An 18508-nucleotide genomic window follows, 5' to 3' on the forward strand; every position below is an offset into this window, starting at 1 on the left:
TTTTCTAGACAAGTAAAACCTTTAAAAATAAATGCCCCCTGCTTTGACTTTTTAAGTCAAACTTGCTTGTTCTAAGCAAAAACACACTTAATTTTGACTTGTTTTTTTCTGAAAACAAGACAATAATTTGTATTGTCTAGAAAATCCTTCTTGATTTAAGAATATTTTGGCTGAAAACAAGACAAAAAACTAAGTAAGAAAAGCATTTTTTGCAGTGTGTCAACTAACTCATTAGAGTATTAGTAGACTGTTAGGTTAGGGTTAGTAGAATCAGTTGACGTATTAAAAAAGTTACTTACAATCACTTATATATAGTTGCTTACAGATTGATGGTGCAAGTAACCATCAAAAAGTCAGTCTATTAATATTCTACATCCGACAGTCTATGACTGGTAGTTAGTATGTAGTTGCAAAGCCACTTATAGATAGTAAAATGTCTGAAGTGGACTGTCAAATTAAAATGTTACCAAGTGAATTTACATTTTAATTTGAGTGAAGCATCATTTGTTTGCAGTGTCCACTTGGTTTGATATTTTGTATCTAAGGTCAGACATTTTGCTACAAGTGTGGCTTTTTCTACCACTTCTCTAGCTTCTCACTTTTAGTGCTTGCTCTCTCCAACTTTCTCACATCCACTGAAGTAATCATCTGTCAGAGAAACTGAAAATTGTTTTTTCTTGCCACGAGCAGCTGAAGTTCAAAACCCTCGAGCTGGTGACGACAGCCTCAGTGGAACTGAACCCATCCAGCCCCATGTTTCTGCCTGAAGAGAGGCCGGTCAGACATGTGAGTCACCCTCTACACATCAGCATTTACAGAAAGCCACGTTACAGAAACATTGCTGGACAACATGTTTAGACTAGGTAAAAATAAATCCATGACTGAATTTGTGAAGATGTGGTTAGTATGAGAAGTTGCTGTTGTCTTTTCCATCCTTGGCAATTTTGAGAGACTAAAACATTGAGAATTGATGTGTTTTCATTCATCTGTCAGAAAGAGTTAAGAACAATATGACTTCATACAATCAGGTGCACTGGTTTTCTCATGCCAGAACCTCCCTTTACACATCAGTGTGTCTTCTGGTGAGCTACTGTGTGTGTTGTTTCACCACAGTAAAAGAAAAGAACCTGGAGCCAAGGGGACCGAAAGGACCCGCAGCACAGTTCAGTTCTGTTATCTTCTGTATTGCTGTGTGGTGCTGCCATCTGTAGGCAGGACAGAAAATAAGCAGATGCCGATTCAGCAGATGAAACATGAAATGTGACAACTTGTTTAGAACAGAAAACCAGTACCAAGAACAGAGAAAAGAGCTCTGAGGAACCCAACATTAATACCACAAGCAGCTATACGAAGATCTCTGATAAAGCAGTATAGCTTGTTATATTTTTCTTTTGTATGTGTGTTTTTTCAGATAATCCTAGAGATCAGGAAAGAGGAGGATTACCGTGTTCCCATCTGGATTGTCATTGGCAGCACACTTGGAGGCCTGTTACTCCTCTCACTTCTCATTTTGGCACTTTGGAAGGTAATGTGTCCTTATTTTTTTAAGCATGCACAGATGCATGCATGGCTGGATATAAGAATGGACATAGTAAATCTTGATTATTAGTTTTTTTTTTTCTTTTTTCACTCCAATAGTTGGGGTTTTTCCAAAGGCAGAAAAGGCGTGAGGAGACTGAGAATGAGGCTAATGGCAAGATGATGGAAGAGCGATAACGCAGGCTGCTCATGAGGGTTCAGACAGGCCTACATCTCAGGGACCAACCAACAGCAACATTAGACGTCTCTGAAACAGAGAGAAAGGGAGAAAGAGAGAAAAACAGGACATGAGGCAATGAAGAAAGGAGAGGGATTTGCTCTGTGCACTGGACGACCTGTTGTTCAACCATGAAAAACACTGCAATGACGCTCACCATGCCTGCACTGCTTACTGAGCCGACCCTGCAGATGGGTCTCCATCTCACTTCTCACTCCAGATCAAAACCCTCAGATCGGCATGCTGAGGACAGTCTTCTGACAAGACACTTAGAAGATGCATTCAAAAAGAAAGCTTTTTTCCCAGGGTCTTTGGAAATGCAGTCATTTGCATTTGATCCTTGGTCAATTCCAATGTCTGACTCTGCAAATATACAAGAGAAACCTCAAAGGGCTGAAACTCTATAAAACAGCCATGTTTTCTGGTGCTTCTTTTTGGACATCTGGAAAAAAGGGATATTTTGGAGGGAAAAAAGTGCAAAAGTTAGCTCATTTTATTGTAACGCCTGTCATTATTATATGTAATGTAATATTAGGCACTGGAGTATGTAGCTGTTTTTTTGCAGTGGCCATAATTTATTGAATAGAAAACGAACTGTTGTGGACTTTACTACAATTTAGTAAAGAATTATTCTCGTAATTCTCCTCTAATACTCTAAATAATTATACATCAGCATTTTATGTTTTTCTATATGCTCATTCTTCAGTCTCGAATAACAATAGAGGTGGACATTTACTATTTGACTTTTTTTTATATTGATGCACTTTTTATATTGTAGTGATACAAACTTGAATTTTGTAAATATACAGGTTATCTTTGTTACACGGATTTCAGTTGTTTGCTTTCATGAGGATTGTGGCATTGTAATGCATCTCTAGTGAGACATCAGCCCCAGTTAAACTTCCATGATTGAGCAGCACATCCTCAAATATGCTTCGCACCTCAACAAGTAGCCTTTGAGAAAGGGTATGCTTACTGTACAGTATGTCATCCAGATTGATGATGGTTAATTCTTTTCAATTATTTAGAATATTTTTCAAATGTTCCCTAACATCAAATGATGTTGAGTGTTTACAATGCTATGAAACATCCTTATCATTTGCAGATGTATTGTAGTCAGGGAGCCCTATTTTCCAATGCTTTATCATATGTGTAAATATACCTTTCCAAGAATATAAAATAAATATCTAAATAAAGAATTTGGAAAAAGAATGAGTGTTTATAAATGACAAGGAATGCTAGCTCTTAAATGCTTAAATTATATGAGCAAATCTTCACAAATGTATTCATAAAATATTGTCAAAGTAACTTGTAGACTACAACTTGTTGATAAGTATTGGCAGTCCACTGTTTTATTGAAACATTATACATTTGCTCCACTTTTGAACAATTGTAAAAGGAAACGCATGAACATTGAAAGTATGTTTAAAGTATGTTAGATATAAATGGCTCAATAAATGGCTAATCTGACAGGTTATTTTTTTCATCAGTGACAAACACCAAACAAAGAACGCAAATGCATTCTTAGAGTTCAGACTGATAAAGGATAAAGGATATATATTGTGATGAAATACATTTGTGAAAGTAATAGTGCATATAACATTCAGGTGTTATTCAGTGTAATGTATCTCAATGAGAAGATTTTTAGACTCATCAGAGTGTCAGCGATAAAAGAGAAGTACAGCTGCCTCAGTTATCTCTTTGGAAGCACTCCATTCTGTATTAGTACCATATCCATTCCAGTCGAAACTTGTAAAGTCCCCACACTGTCTATCTGATTCAGGAAAGTGTCCACCTCCACCAATGCAGAACTGCAAGAACATGAGTACATTACTAGCAACACAACATGCATTTCTTCAAATAGCATTAGTGCTGTAGATTTATTACTGTTATAAGTGTATTACTGTAAATTCACTTTTCTTTTTTACACTGATCCATGAAATATTGTCTAAATTATTATGTCACAAATTATTTTCATTAATGTTGTTAAAAATAATCCATATTATTTTTAACTCACATGCTCGGTGTGACAACCGGTTGGTTTAACGCCTGAACAAATAGCCATAGCTGCCTTTTCGTAATTGAAGACCCTGAATGTGATGAATCCAGGCTCAAATATTTCTAACAAAAAAAATCAAAATATATCATTGATGATGATCTGTCATTTTAGATTCACATACAACAGTAAAGTAATCAGATTACAAAAGTGATGATGGCTTAAATGATAGCATCACTGAATAATACAAAGATTTTATGACTGTCAATCGATTTAGCTATTTTCTTTAAAGATATTTGAAAAATACTGGCTCAAGATGTATTGCCGCACCTCTTGCATTGGGACCATACAGATAAAATACCGGCAGCTGTAGTTGCCAGAACTTTACCGTGAAAAATACGGTAGGAACATTTTAGGTTTTACAGAACTGTTTAAATTTACAGGGAAAACCCGTATTTCATTAACTGATACAATGTTAATATGCAAACCTTTGAGTTAACTCATTTTATTTGCAGAAACCGACTGCACTTATTGGCCAATTGGCATGTGTTTATAAACTAATATTTATAATGTTTATGTAATGCGAGCATATTGGTCCTGAGAATTATTTTGCTTAAGTCCATGAAGAAAAACCTACTGATTTATGCAAAGTCATTAAAAGCATCAATTCAACTCAAATCTCTTGCAGATAACAGGAACACACATTCATGTATGATTGAAATTATCAAAGAGATTTGCACTGCATCAGTAACATCAGTAAAGCAACAAGAAGCATAACATCAGTGCTTTTCTGTCCATCCTTGACTTAAACACAGGCTCTACTCTCCAGCACAATGGTAACCCACAAAACACAACAGGAAGTTGACTGTTAGGTTTTACAGTATTTTGCTGTTTTTTTTCTCGATTTTACGTGAAATACCAGCAGCTGTGGTTGCCAGTAATCTACTGTTTTTTACAGTTTGCATCCGTAAATTAAATTAACAGTATATTTCTGTTAAAAATACATTTCACAGTGTGTTTTTTTGATCACATACATTTAACCCCTTTAATCCCACAGCAAAATCCTCAGTTATAAAGAGCACTTGTATGTGTCCACACTACAGAGTGAAGCAGTGATGAAGTTAATGAGATAATTAAGTGACTAATTAAAAGAGGATTGAGCATTAGTGATGAACACCTGCTGTTAACAAGCAGAATCACTGAAGGAAAGAGAAACAAGACCAGAGAAACACAACTTACAGCCAAAGCCAAAGATAAAAACAAATGAAAATAAAACACATTAAATTTATCAAGATCTCAGCAACAGAAGTTCAAAGACAAAATCTAAAGATGGCTGCACACTTGTTTCTCGGGTGCATAAGGTCTATAATTCACACCTTTTATATTTTCGATATTTATAACAAATGGGCTCACACAAAATATACCATAATTTAAATGTAACATTCAGGTGTTAAACAATATGATATATCGCAAAGAGAACATTTTAGAATGATTAGACTGTCAGCGATAAAAGAGAAGCACAGCTGCTTCAGTTGTCTCTCTGGAAGCAATCCAGTCTCTAGTACCATAGCCACTCTCATTGAAACCCGTAAAGTTCCCAAACTGTTTAGGAGCAGCTTCAGGAAAGTGTCCACCTCCACCAATACAGAACTGAAACAATACAAGTATGTTACCAACAAAACATATGCATTTCTTCATATAACATTAGTTTCCTTTCAGTCGGTCACTCTCGACATCACGTCGGGACCGACGAATGGGAATCTCGCCAGAGAGACCAACTCACTTAGAGTGTACAATATATATGTATATATGTATGCATAATATATAATATACTAAACGAGCCAATGGACATTGGTATGCGGAATTCAAATTTGGCTGCCACACCCGCAGCGCAGGTATAAGAGGCAGCAGGTGCACAGCATTCATTCATCTTTTCGCTTCGGAGCCAAGTGGTGGTGCATCACAACTGCTCTTTTCTCTTTGAGTGATTGCAAAGCGAGTGCAGGCATTACGGCAGACAACAGCGGTGGTCACGGTCTCACCGGAATTATCCGGCATGCAGACAGCCACACCAAGAGTGTGCGGTGGCCAGCTCCCCTGCGTGCTTCAGCACTAAAAGAGCAATCCTTAAAAGAGCAACACGGGTGATTGGGTCTTTTTAAAGATGTCTTATCACCCGTGCATTTCTGGATGTGGTCATTACCTGGCTCCTCAGGATGGTCACGATCGCTGCCTTACATGTCTGGGCATTAAGCACGCTAAGTAAGCTTTCATGGATGGTGCATGTTCTCTGTGTGGGGACATGACCATCTCGGAGTTGAATAAAAGACTCCGCTACGTCAAACGTGGCGGAGTCCCTCGGCCTCTGCCACGATTCAGCGTTCGTCCTGGCACCTGGGAAGTCGCTGCATCCGGTGGAGTCAGAGGTGATTTGAGGATCATGGTGAGGGCTTCTCCAGAGGAATTTCCTCACCCCTCAAGCGCTCCACAGCCGGTGGAGCTGCCATGGGTGCACGCTGGGCCCTCTACAGAACAGAGTGTACCGCTCGTATCCTTCGGTGCTCCCCCTGACGACCAGATGTCGATCGCTGCTTCGGAGTGCGAGCTCTCTCTCTCCGGGGATGACGACTCGGCTGCGTTGCTCCCTTCGGGGAGAGTGGCTTTTCCCGAGTCAGACCCAGAGATGACGGCTATGCTTTCCTGGGCTGCCGAGAATGTCGGGCTCATGTGGAATCCTCCACCGCGTCCCGGTCCTTCAAGGCTGGATGAGTGGTTCGCCGGTGGGGGTTGCGCTGGTTCTCAGCGCCCCTCTCCATTGCCATTCTTCCTGGAAGTGCATGAGGAGCTCACAAGATCGTAGAAGGCACCTTTTACTGTCAGAAACAAATTGTGCAGCTCCTCCCTCACCACCCTCGATGGCAGGGCCGCTTTGGGGTACACGGGAATTCCCTCAGTCTGTGGCCATGCAATTGTGTCCCACGGCCGCTACCACTCTGCGGGGTGACCCGTGTCTCCCCTCGCGGGCCTGTAAGTATTTGCCAGGTCTAACTGGCAGTGCTTACAGAGCTTGTGGGGAGGCGGCCTCTGCCCTTCACACCATGGTGTTATTGCAGGTTCATCAGGCCAAAGCTCTGAGGGACCTACACGAGGGTGGTCATGACCTGGTGGTTCTACATGAACTGCGTACTGCGACTGTCTCTGGGTCGTGCGATGTCCACCTTGGTGGTCCCGGAATGCCATCTCTGGCTGTGTCCGGCCGATATGAAGGAGCATGATAAGGTGCAATTCCTGAATGCTCCTGTATCACAGACCGGCCTTTTCGGCAACGAGAGCTTTGCCCAGCAGTTCTTGGTGGCACAGAAGCAGACTGAGGCGATCAAGCACATCATGCACCGGAGGAAACCTGCTGCTTCCACTCCGGCCGCAGCCCCTCAGCCTGCTCATCGCCGAGGACGACCCCCTGCGCCCGCCCCCCCGCTCCCGCTCCCATGCAGCAGCAGCAGCCTCCCACCAGGCAGCGTCATGGAGTCGGGCGTAGGCTTGGTGGCTCCCGCGGACCATCAGACTCGGCTACGTGATTCAATTTACCCGGCGTCCCCCCAAGTTCAGGGGCATCCGGTTCACATCAGTAAAAGCTGTCGATGCCCCTCTCTTGCGTGCGGAAATTGCAGTCCTGCAAAGGGCGCGATAGAGCTGCTCCCTCCAGCCTATATGAGGACGGGGTTTTACAGCCTTTACTTCATCGTGCCCAAGAGGAGCGGTGGGTTACAACCAATCTTGGACCTGCGAGTTTTGAATCACGCGCTTCACAAGCTGCTGTTCAAAATGTTGAGAGAACAGGGTGTTCATATTCTCAACTATCTCGACAACTGGCTCATACTCGCACAATCTGGTCGCCAGGTTCCTTAGGGGGGCCAGAAGTTTAAATCCTCCTAAGCCCCTCTCCCTGCCCTCTTGGGATTTAGCATTGGTGACAAACTGCTCCCTTTGAGCATTTGGAGTCAGTCGAGTTGAAGATTCTCTCCATGAAAACCCTACTCCTGACTGCATTGGCCTCGATCAAGAGGGTGGGGGACCTGCAGGCATTTTCGGTTGATGAATCGTGCCTTGAGTTTGGGCCGGCTGACTCCAGTGCAACACTGAGACCCCGGCCTGGCTACATGCCCAAGGTTCCTACCACTCCCTTCAGGGACCAGGTGGTCAACCTGCAAGCGCTGCCCCTGGAGGAGACAGACCCAGCCCTAGCTTTGCTCTGTCCTGTACGCGCACTGCAATAGTACGTGGTTAGAACTCAGAGCTTTAGGACCTCAGAGCAGCTCTTTGTCTGTTACAGAGGACAGCAGAAGGGGAAAGCTGTCTCCAAGCAGAGGATGGTCCACTGGATAGTGGATGCCATCACCTTGGCCTGTGAGGCACAAGGTGTGCCCTGCCCACTCAGGCTGCATACTCACTCCACTAGGGGTGTCGCATCGTCCTGGGCGCTGGCTCGTGGTGCCTCGCTAGCAGATATTTGTAGAGCTGCGCACTGGGTTACTCCTAACACGTTCGATAGGTTCTATAGCCTACGTGTCGAAACGGTTTCCTCCTGTGTTCTCACCTCAAACGGGTAGTGGCACTGAGAAGCCTTGGTCAGAGTCGGCTTGCGGTGTCCATAATGCCTAGTTCTCCAGAGAGTTCCCTAACCAGACAAAACCCTGTTGAGTCCTCCAGCACTCCGGTGGCCGGACGTGGCGGAGCATACAATGCCAGGCCTTTCATCCAATGAATTCCTGAAATCTGGTGTGAGGCTAGTGCCCATATGAGTGACCCTATCGGGATCCCATATGTGTATTTCCACGGTACAGTTATGAGGGCCGTGTTTCCCCTGGCAGGCTATGCTCTGCTGTCTCGAGATGATGCAGCCTGAGCCATCTCAGAGAATTCCATGTGCAATAGGACCCTTTTGGTTTACTCCACATGAGTAAATGTCACTCAACCCCCTCTGGGAGGAGGTGACTCCGCAGCGTGCCTCTTCCAAGTAGGAAGGGCACTCTTTCTGTGTGGTGGATGCAATTTTAATTTGCCCTTTCTCTTTGAAGTGTTACAAGCTCTTGGTGCATAAAGAAGATCTGTAAAGTTGCAAAAACTAAAGTCTCAAATCCAAAGAGATATTCTTTATAAAAGTTAAGAGTCAACCAGGCCTACCTAAAACGGCTCGTTCTAACATGCCCCCACATCTACGTCACGATGGGGGAAGACTTGCATAACGCCACCCAAATGTTCACGCAAAGAAAGAAGGCGTAATTTTTATTCTCACAGTAGTATTGTTGCTGCCTCCATGTCCTGAAGACGCTGTATGCTTGGTTGTGAAAGCAAAACTACTTTGTTTGGTCTTCCTAAAGAGGACGATATCTGCTTCGTCATGCCTGGAGCTGATCTGTGCTGGTCGCTGAGGAAATACATCAACTTTCACTGTGGACGAAGCAGAGTCCAGCCCGCCTCAGCTCACTCTATCCCGGCCTCAGAGCACGCTAAGCCGGGGCTTCCCCTCACGTTAGGCCGCTGTGTTTTTCGTTGCCACTGATGATTCAAACGCGAGTTTTGGGCAGTGTGTGTGTGTGTATATATATATAATTTTTGCCATTACATTTCTGTGACTTGGATTTTGGGCTGCATGGAATGATCAGACTGGTGCGTTACGTATGTTTTGCACCCCTGCTCTTCATTTTTACAACGAAGCATGAAGTATTGCCTGTGGTGATTAACAGTATGCCACAATTTCAGTTTATAAATGGTTAGATTATTTTTTAACTCACATGCTCTGTGTGACAACCAGTTGGTTTAACGCCTGAACAAAGAGCCATAGCTGCCTTTTCAGTATTGAAGACCCTGAATGTGATTAATCCAGGCTCAAATATTTCTGAAAACAAAATCCACAGAATATACCACTGATGATGATCTGTCATGGTAGGTCCACATGCAACATCGCTTTCATTCATTAAAGTGATCTCAACAGTGAACACCAGAACTGAATAATACACAGATTTTATGACTGTTAATCGATGTAGCTAATTTGAAAAATATTTGTTTAAAGGGGTCATATGATGCTTTTTTTTAAAGATCATTATTTTGTGTATTTGGTGTAACAGAATATGTTGACATGCTTTAATGTTCAAAAAACACATTATTTTTCAAATACTGTACATTATTGTAGGTCCCCTACGCCCCGCCTCTCTCAAACGCTTCCTTTTCTACAAAGTCCCTCCTTCCGACAAGCGCAGTCTGCTCTGATTGGCCAGCTGACCCAGTGCATTGTGATTGGCCGAACACCGCAAGCACTCGTCGGAAATGTAACGCCCCTTACCATAATCGCGAGCTTCATCTTTCAAAATAAATGTAAAAACAGAGCCTGAAAGGGGAACAGTCTCCTGACAGACACAGTGATGAAGTTGGTATGTGTTTGCAGTACACAAGCAATGGTGTATTTAAATCATTTTCTTATCAAAGGCTGATTTATAAGAAACGAATGTTTACAGCTGTCTACAGTATGTTTATTGTAATCAAGAACAAAAACATTTCCATTTATTTTCTTAGGAATCTGAGAACCATCAGATCTATTCCTATCAATGGACAACCTGTTGAGGCTGCAGAACAATATATTGTACTGTTATGTAATAATTAACTGACCTATATGACTTCTTAAATGACTATTATTCCAAACCTATATGACTTAATCTCTTGTGTGGAACACAAAAGATGATATTTTGTCCATAAAACAGAAATCAGAGGGTGAAATGGGTAGTCAGATTTATATTCACTCCATTACCTCTATTTATACTCACTATATTCACTGGTCAAAATGTGGATGTTTCTTTTCTCTCACACTGCATTTCTGAGTTATATTTGACTTGAGTTTGTCTTTTGATCCACACGTGCAATGTAAGACTTCCTTATCTTTTCTCAGAAATATTGCTAGACTTCGCCCTATGCTATCCTTTAATGTGGCTTTTTAATACTTTAGTTTTTTCTCGCTTTTACTGCAATGCTGCTTCTTGCTGGGATCCCTAATAATGTCAACCTTAACAAACTATATGTGCAAAATTCAGCAGCTATAATAATAAAAAAAAAAAATTTAATATATAAAAATATTTTTTTTCTGCTTTCACTAGTCCACTTGCCTGTCACAAATGCTGTTCATAACTGTTGTTGTAAATAAAATATTTCACTCACATGTTGTACTGAGGCACTACAGCGATCTGTCATGCCACGTCAAGGAGCGTTAAAACAGCATTTATTGTTTGAATTTCCTGATAAAATAGACAGAATTTGAAAGATGAGACTGTTTTTTTAATAACAAAACACAAAGCTTATTGTGATTATTGGACAGGAGATAATGTATAGTGATGATGTAGAGGGAATATGATTAAGTTCTGCAACATGCAGTGGTTAAAATTGTATTTGTTGGGTACACATACCGAACTGAAAACATACATTTTCTGTAGTGTTACACCCCAAGAAAACATTTTAAACACCAAAACTGCATTTACCTGAAGATAAAAGTGTTGTTGTAAGGAGGGAGAACAGAGACTCTGTACCAGACACTTTTTCAATAATCAGTGTTGGGAGTAACTAGTTACATGTAACGGAATTACGTAATTTTATTACAAAATAAATGCAATTGTAATCAGTTACAGTTACTGAGAAAAAATGTGTAATGGAATTACAGTTACTTGTGAAAATGTTAATGATTACAAAGGGGGTTACTGTTACATCTCAATTTGTTTCCACAAACACACCCCCACATACAGATTTCATTGATTTCTTTTATAAATTGCAGTGGATGCCCTAAAATATGAGACACCAATGTTTCAGGACACAGAATAGGACACATGTTTATTCGATAACTCTTTTTATTTCCTATTTGGGTTTATGTATATGCTTTATTTTTTTAAGATTAACTGGGGTTTTTTCCAAGCCATTGTTAGATGCCAGTGTTTCCTGTCATAGCTATGCAAAGATTTGATTTTAAAACAGTAGCTATTAAACTATGGAACGATATTCCGGACAATTTTCAAATAGAATAGCTAATTGTATTTTCAATACCGTTTTCAATATGTGGACGCATAAATTGTGACATAACCCAAATGCAATTGCAAATCCTGCATTACCGTTTGCAAACGCACAGTGACGGCCAAAAGTCCATTTGCAGCTGTATTTGCCATGTCTTGGGAGTTAGGAGCCTGTCATGTTTAAATAGCAATATTAATAACCAGTCTGCTTTTTCACTCTCGCTGCGTCTCGCATGTAACCTGCCAAAACTCAAATGGAATCGCAATCCCTTTTGCATTTGAATTTCCGATGTCTGCATGGAAAGCTGCCAATCAATGTGAGGGTGCGGGACTTTCACATGCTTCGTTCATTGTTACCATCATCACGTTATATATCAATTTCAAAGAAAATAAATGGGAATGTTTACTTCCGGAACCTGTTGCAATTTATTGGCTTTGCAAACTCACAAACAAATGAGTGTAGTGTTTCCCACTTTGTTTAGTTAGAAACAAAAGCATTTATATCGCACAGTCTACGGATCCAAAACCTCCAGTACGCCTGAGGAATGGTACGAATGATGCAGATTTGAGTAGTCAAAAAACCATGAGCAGTCTGTTTCACGAACTATGTAATCGTTACAGATGCTACAAACGATGCGAGGTTGTGTTGTAGAACTTACGAGAGACCGTCTCTTTGCAGTCTTTCATAAGCCAGCAGCGCAACATCTCTCACAACCACCATCAGAAGATGATCCTGGAGTACCGCAAACATCGCCAAAGAGAAGCAGCTGCAAGCCAACATCCAGTGCGAAGAGAGAGTCGAGAAAAAGCGCTTCCTGCTCAAAATGCAAGATGAAGAGTATGGCAAACAAATCGAGGAATCACTTCTCGAGGTTGACTTTATTCTGTTCGTTGTACATTGCTTCAGCTGTTCAAAAAGAGCTGCCTGGTCTCGTTTTTGTTTATTTGTTAATCCCCATTATCTGTGCCCTACTGTTTACTTTCCTGCCATACAAAAATATGAACATATCTTTAAGAAAATGCATGAAACATACACTGAATACAGTATATTCTAAATCTAAACATATATGTAACATTACAATTTAATTTGAAAATATAAATAAAATCAATGCAAAATGTGTGTTTTAGGCAGAAGAGGACAGACAGTTCAGAGAGAGGCAGCTTGAACAGGAAGAGAGGCCAAGGAGCCTGCTAGAATTAATAATGAGAAACTCCGAGATGAGAAGATGAGGCAGTACATTAAAAAGACCGGAGAGCTTAATGGCACTACAGGTGCATCTCAAAAAAATGAGAATATCATGGAAAAGTTCTTAATTTTTTGTAATAAAAAAAACAACAACTTTCTTATATTATGGATTCATTGCACACAAACTGAAATATTTCAAGAGTTTTTTTGTTTTAATTCTGATGGTTACGACTTAGGAAATGTAAAAATTCAGTATCTCAAAAAATTTGAATATTTCATTTTGAGCTTGATTAGTTTGATTAATTTTGAGTATAAATACTGGGTACCTCCTGGCCTAGTTTAGAACATGCAACCACAATTATGGGGAAGACTACTGACTTGACAGTTGTCCAGAAGATGATCATCGACACCCTCCACAAGGAGGGTAAGCCACAGAAGGTCATCGATGAAAGGGCTGGCTGTTCATAGAGTGCTGTATCGAAGTATATTCATAGTAAGCTGACTGGGAGGAAAAGGTGTACAAGCAACAGGGATGACCGCAGCCTTGGGAATATTGTCAGGAATAGCCGATTCAAGAACTTGGGAGAGCTTCACAAGGAGTGGACTGAAGCCGGAGTCAGCGCATCAAGAGCCACCACACAGATGTCTTCAGGAAATTGGCTACAGCTGTCACATTCCTAGAACCAAGCCACTCCTGAACCAGAAACAACGTCAGAACCATCTTACCTGGGCTAAGGAGAAAAACAACTGGGCTGTTGCTCAGTGGTCCACAGTCCTCTTTTCAGATGAAAGGACATTTTGCATTTAATTTGGAAATCAAGGTCCCAGAGTCTGAAGGAAAAGTGGAGAGGCACAGAATCCAAGTTGCTTGAATTCCAGTGTGAAATTTCCGAAGTCAGTGATGATTGGGGTGTCATGTCATCTGCTGGTGTTGGTCCATTGTGTTTTATTAAGTCCAAAGTCAATGCAGCCATCTACCAGGAGATTTTAGAGTACTTCATGCTTCCTTCTGCTGGCAAGCTTTATGGAGATCCAGATTTCCTTTTCCAGCAGGACTTAGCACCTGCCCACACTGCCAAAACCACTTCTTCTAACTGGTTTGCTGACCATGATATTACTGTTCTTGATTGGTTAGCCAACTCGCCTGACCTGCATCCCATAGAGAATCTATGGGGTTTTGTCAAGAGGAAGATGAGTAACATCCGACCAAACAATACAGACGAGCTGAAGGCCGCTATATTTGTGAATCTTTTTTTGATTGATCTTTGAGAAAATATTCAAATTTTTTGAGATACTGAATTTGAAATTTTCCTAAGCTGTAAATTGTAACCATCAGAATTAAAACAAAAAAACTCTTGAAATATTTCAATTTGTGTGCAATGCATCTAGAATATAAGAAAGTTTGCTTTTTAGAATTAAATTACAAAAAAATAAAGAACTTTTCATGATATTCAAATTTTTTGAGAGATGCACCTGTATATAGCACTGCATAATGTTTTTATAGGTTTACCATTTATTAAGCGCTGTGTTTTATTGGCAGCATTGAGCTTCGAGAGCTAGAGTTAAAGCTCAAGTCTGCATACCTGAACAGAGAACGGGCAGCACAGATGGCAGAAAAGGAATCCATGCGATATGAGACAATGGTAACTGTGTGATCTGCAAATGTGTGTCTCTTATTTTGTGGTTTTGCTTATTGTGAGTTTACATCTTATCAGCGACAAGAGACTGCTGTTGCCCGTAAGATGAAGGACGAGCATGAGCTTGCAGAGCTGGAGAAAGAGAAGCAGGAGCAGAAGAAGTATGAGGAGGTAGTGCGTTACCAGCAAGAACTTGAGCGGCAGCTTGAGGAGAAAGACTGCAAGACACAGGAAGCCTATGAGGAGTTTCTTAAAGAAAAACTCATGGTGGACGAAATAGTGCGGAAGATCTATGAGGAAGATCAGAGGTAAGTGTGTTCTTTGTTTTCCCGTTTTCCTGAGTATAATGTTTTCTACTTCATTTTCAGAAATTCTGGAGAAAGCAGACAACATCATCTGTTTTAGATGAGCTGGTAAAATGGATGTAGGATGGTTTGAAACTGACAAACTTCATTTACAGGGAGCTTCAGTTACGACTTGAGAAAGTGGTGGCCACTCAGAGATACATTGAAGATTTTAAAAAGCAGCAAGCAGAGTGGAGACATTTAGAGCGAGATAAGGTGGAAGCGGAGAACAGGCACATCACTGAGTTTGCCCACTACCAGCAGAGGAAGGAGGAGGACAGGATGGCCAAAGTTAGAGAGCGAGAACAGGCCAAAGAAACCCTGCACAAAATGGTACATGACAGCTCACCCTCTGCGCCGTTATGTAATCAAGATTCAAGTATTAATGTGTTCTTCCTTTCCTTCTTATTTAGCTCTCTAGCAGATCGAGATGGAGAAAAGAGAGTGCGAAAAGGTGGAGCGTGTCCGTGAGGAACTTCACTTGGAAGAGCAGGCCGAGGCTGCAAGACGACAGGAAATTGTGAGAACTCTCTTACAGTGTCTCTTACTACATCTCACTTTACTGGATACACTTTGTTAATTTTTACAAAGAAGACACAGGTTAATCTTATGCAATGTTGCCAGATCTCAGAAAACAAATTTCTAGTCCAAAACCTGCCCAAAAGTAATGAAAACTAGCCCAGTTTTTTCCTGTGTCCAATCACAGTTGACAGATAAAGGGCCTTAAAATAAACATTTAGATTTTATTTATTCTGTGTTTTTTTTTTATTTGGATAATTTTAGCTAGACTAGTTTTTATGCGGTATGTGCACATTTATTATTTAATCTGAATACCGATACCTACTTTCACTTCCCCAGTTCTTTTAAAACTCTAATCTCATTCAAGACTATTATTAATAGCCTACATACTCTTTTGTTTCACTCTTCTACTCTCCACATTCACTCTTGGTTTTTCTACACACAAGCATAAATGCACAATTAATCTATAATGGCAAACTTTATTTACCTGCTTTCAAATTCCTGATGTGTGTGAAACTTGTGTCTAAATGTAACCTCTAGTAAGCCGTTTGGTGGCTGCAGTACATTATAAAAGTGGCCCTGGCAACACTAACCTTATGATGCCTATCTAGAAATAGTCCCAGTCATATTTCAGTTAACCAAGAAAATTAAGCATATTTCAGGAGCATGTACATTTACTATTTCTTTACCATCATGTCACTTACAGGAAGAGATGGAGAAGAGGATCCGGCAGCGGCTAGAGCTGCAGCAGACGTGTCAGGAGATGATGGCCTTCAAGCAGTTGCACATACAAGCTGAGAAAGAGGAAGAGGAGGCCTTTAGACATATGATGATGGCCAAGTTTGCTGAGGATGACCGCATTGAGCAGATGAATGCCCAGAAGCACCGTATGAAACAGTTGGAACACAAATGTGCTGTGGAGAAGCTGCTGGAAGAAAGGAGACAGCAGTATCTGGCTGTACAAGTAAGACTCAAAGCCACAAATCAAGCATGCAAATGTGCAGACATTAGATCCATTAGTTGCTTCTGATTAAGACTATACCAATAACCGCTGATTGTACAGATGACATGGAATGAATGAATCTAAATATTCAACAGGAGAGGGAGGAAGAGGAGCGAGCTATGGAGAAGGAGAGAGAGGCTCAGCGGCGAAAGATCATTGAAGAGGAGAGACAGAGGCTCCTAAAACAGCATGCAACGAAACTGCTGGGATACCTACCAAAGGTGAGAACACCACACCATAGTGCAGACACTCGCACACATTTCTCACGTGATCAGACTCATTACTTAGAGAATGTATTTTGTTGTAATGCAGCATTTGTATGTTTTCTTATTTTCCTTGTTTTCTAGGGTATGTTCAAAGAAGATGACCTGGAGCACTTTGATGAGGATTTCAGAAACAATTTCAAACAACGACAGGCTGATATTTTCTCAGATGAGGGTTGGGGAGATGATTCCCAGTAGGGTAATTCCTGTCATGGACACCACATGGCGCTGTTTTTAAATCCAATCTGGTATACTTAACAGTGCATTATAAACTGTTAGGTACGTCTGCCACTTCCACAAACTATTGAACAACTTTCATGCATGACACAAATGTACCTTTATCTTGAATAAATGTATACAGTATATTCAAACTAACTGAATAGTGTGTTACTTTGTAACTGTAAATAGTATAATGTTAAACGTATTGCTCTTATGTAAAACTTATATTGGCCTCCAAAAGATACTACCTATTAAACAGATGTGAAAATCTCCTATAATGAATTTGTCACGTTATGTAACCATTTAGTGTTCATACTGGGTTATACATTGCTGTTCCCTCTTTCCTGAACTGATAAAGTTAAATTTCACTTTTTGTAGAATGAATTCAAAAGAGGAATTCTAAATGAGTTCACCATTTGTAGACTAGACTTGGTTAGCATTCCTCATGCAAGCATTTCCTTTCCTCTGAGTGATTTCGTTGCTTCCTAAGAAAGAACTGGATATGGTTGATGATATGGTTGGCAGGCAGTATATCATACGAGCAAGAATTTAATCAAATGTGACTGCTCATGTACAGTCAAGTCTGTCAGTGTCTCTACAGCTGTCAGTCATTCTGTTCGGTTAGTCCATTACATTGGTCTGGCTGCTGTCATGGCCGTACAATTCATCCATTTAAGTGTTGACTGTTATATATACCTGCACTATGAAAATGCCAAGCCTCTCTTGTAACTGCTATTATGAAATTCCCTCAAAAAATTGTTAGAAACATGCTAAAATGCAGTACATTTCAAAGTAATCATATAATGAATTTAATTGAAAATTTCAATGAATTGATCCCCCAAACTTTAATGCAACATCAGCATTAGAAGTTCATTTTCTAAACCTGGCAAATTCAGTTTTATTAGATCACCACATACTCTTCTCACAACACTGATAATAAAAGCTCCTTTGCTTTCTGCATGATGCATTCTGTTCTCTTAATGATGTTCTAGAAATTGCCTCTGAGTAGTTGAGAGGTACTGTATAATGTTAAAAACGGAAAGGTCAGTAAACCTTTTTATGTGTCTTGCAACTAATTTCCTGTGTCATACAGCTTCAGCGTTGAAATGTCAATACCAAGCTAGCACTGGTAATAAGCCAATAATTTACTGCAGTATGATTGTTGAAAGTCTCAAAAGCATGTTGTCAGTCAATATTGTTACAATGTTGGATGAAGTTTTGAATGAGCATAAAAAAGACGAGGATCATTCAAGATCATTTCCTTTCCTTTGGATGGATTGGCTCTTGTAATATTTATGTACACTACTAGTCTCTTATGCTCACCAAGGTTGCGTTTATTTGATCAGAAATACAGTAAAACAGTAATTTTGTTACTTTAAATTGTAATAATAATATTACAATTTAAAGTAACTGTTAAAATAACTGACTACAACAGTCCTCGGTGTCACATGTTCCTTCAGAAATCATTCTAAAATGGTAATTTGATGATCAAGAAACATTTATTATAATCAATGTTAAAAACAGTTGTGCTGCTTAA

The 18508-nt window shown here is 40.4% G+C and overlaps 2 protein-coding genes and 1 pseudogene across 2 annotated transcripts in view; 2 read left to right on the top strand and 1 right to left on the bottom strand.

The window, feature by feature from the left end:
• The window catches only part of LOC107557700 (integrin alpha-11-like), a 40670-nt gene extending 38295 nt beyond the window's left edge, over positions 1–2375 (top strand). The window contains exons 29-30 of the mRNA XM_016241203.1: positions 1412–1525; positions 1639–2375. Of these exons, the coding sequence (XP_016096689.1) occupies positions 1412–1525; positions 1639–1716 (192 nt within the window). The 3' untranslated portion in view covers positions 1717–2375. The remainder of the gene's footprint in view (positions 1–1411; positions 1526–1638) is intronic.
• Positions 2376–3244: 869 nt separating this feature from the next.
• LOC107557696 (intelectin-like) lies at positions 3245–5332 on the bottom strand. Its single transcript, XM_016241199.1, has 4 exons — positions 5318–5332; positions 4083–4134; positions 3774–3877; positions 3245–3567 (listed from the first exon to the last, which is right to left on the bottom strand). The coding sequence occupies exons 1-4, from the start codon at positions 5330–5332 to the stop codon at positions 3418–3420; spliced, it is 321 nt and encodes a 106-aa protein (XP_016096685.1). The 3' UTR covers positions 3245–3417.
• Positions 5333–12247: 6915 nt separating this feature from the next.
• LOC107557707 (meiosis-specific nuclear structural protein 1-like) lies at positions 12248–17198 on the top strand (annotated as a pseudogene).
• Positions 17199–18508: the final 1310 nt, after the last annotated feature.

The sequence above is a fragment of the Sinocyclocheilus grahami genome, unplaced genomic scaffold (genome assembly GCF_001515645.1).
Source record: "Sinocyclocheilus grahami isolate Dianchi unplaced genomic scaffold, SAMN03320097.WGS_v1.1 scaffold615.1, whole genome shotgun sequence".
In the NCBI taxonomy this organism is placed as follows: Eukaryota; Metazoa; Chordata; class Actinopteri; order Cypriniformes; family Cyprinidae; genus Sinocyclocheilus; species Sinocyclocheilus grahami.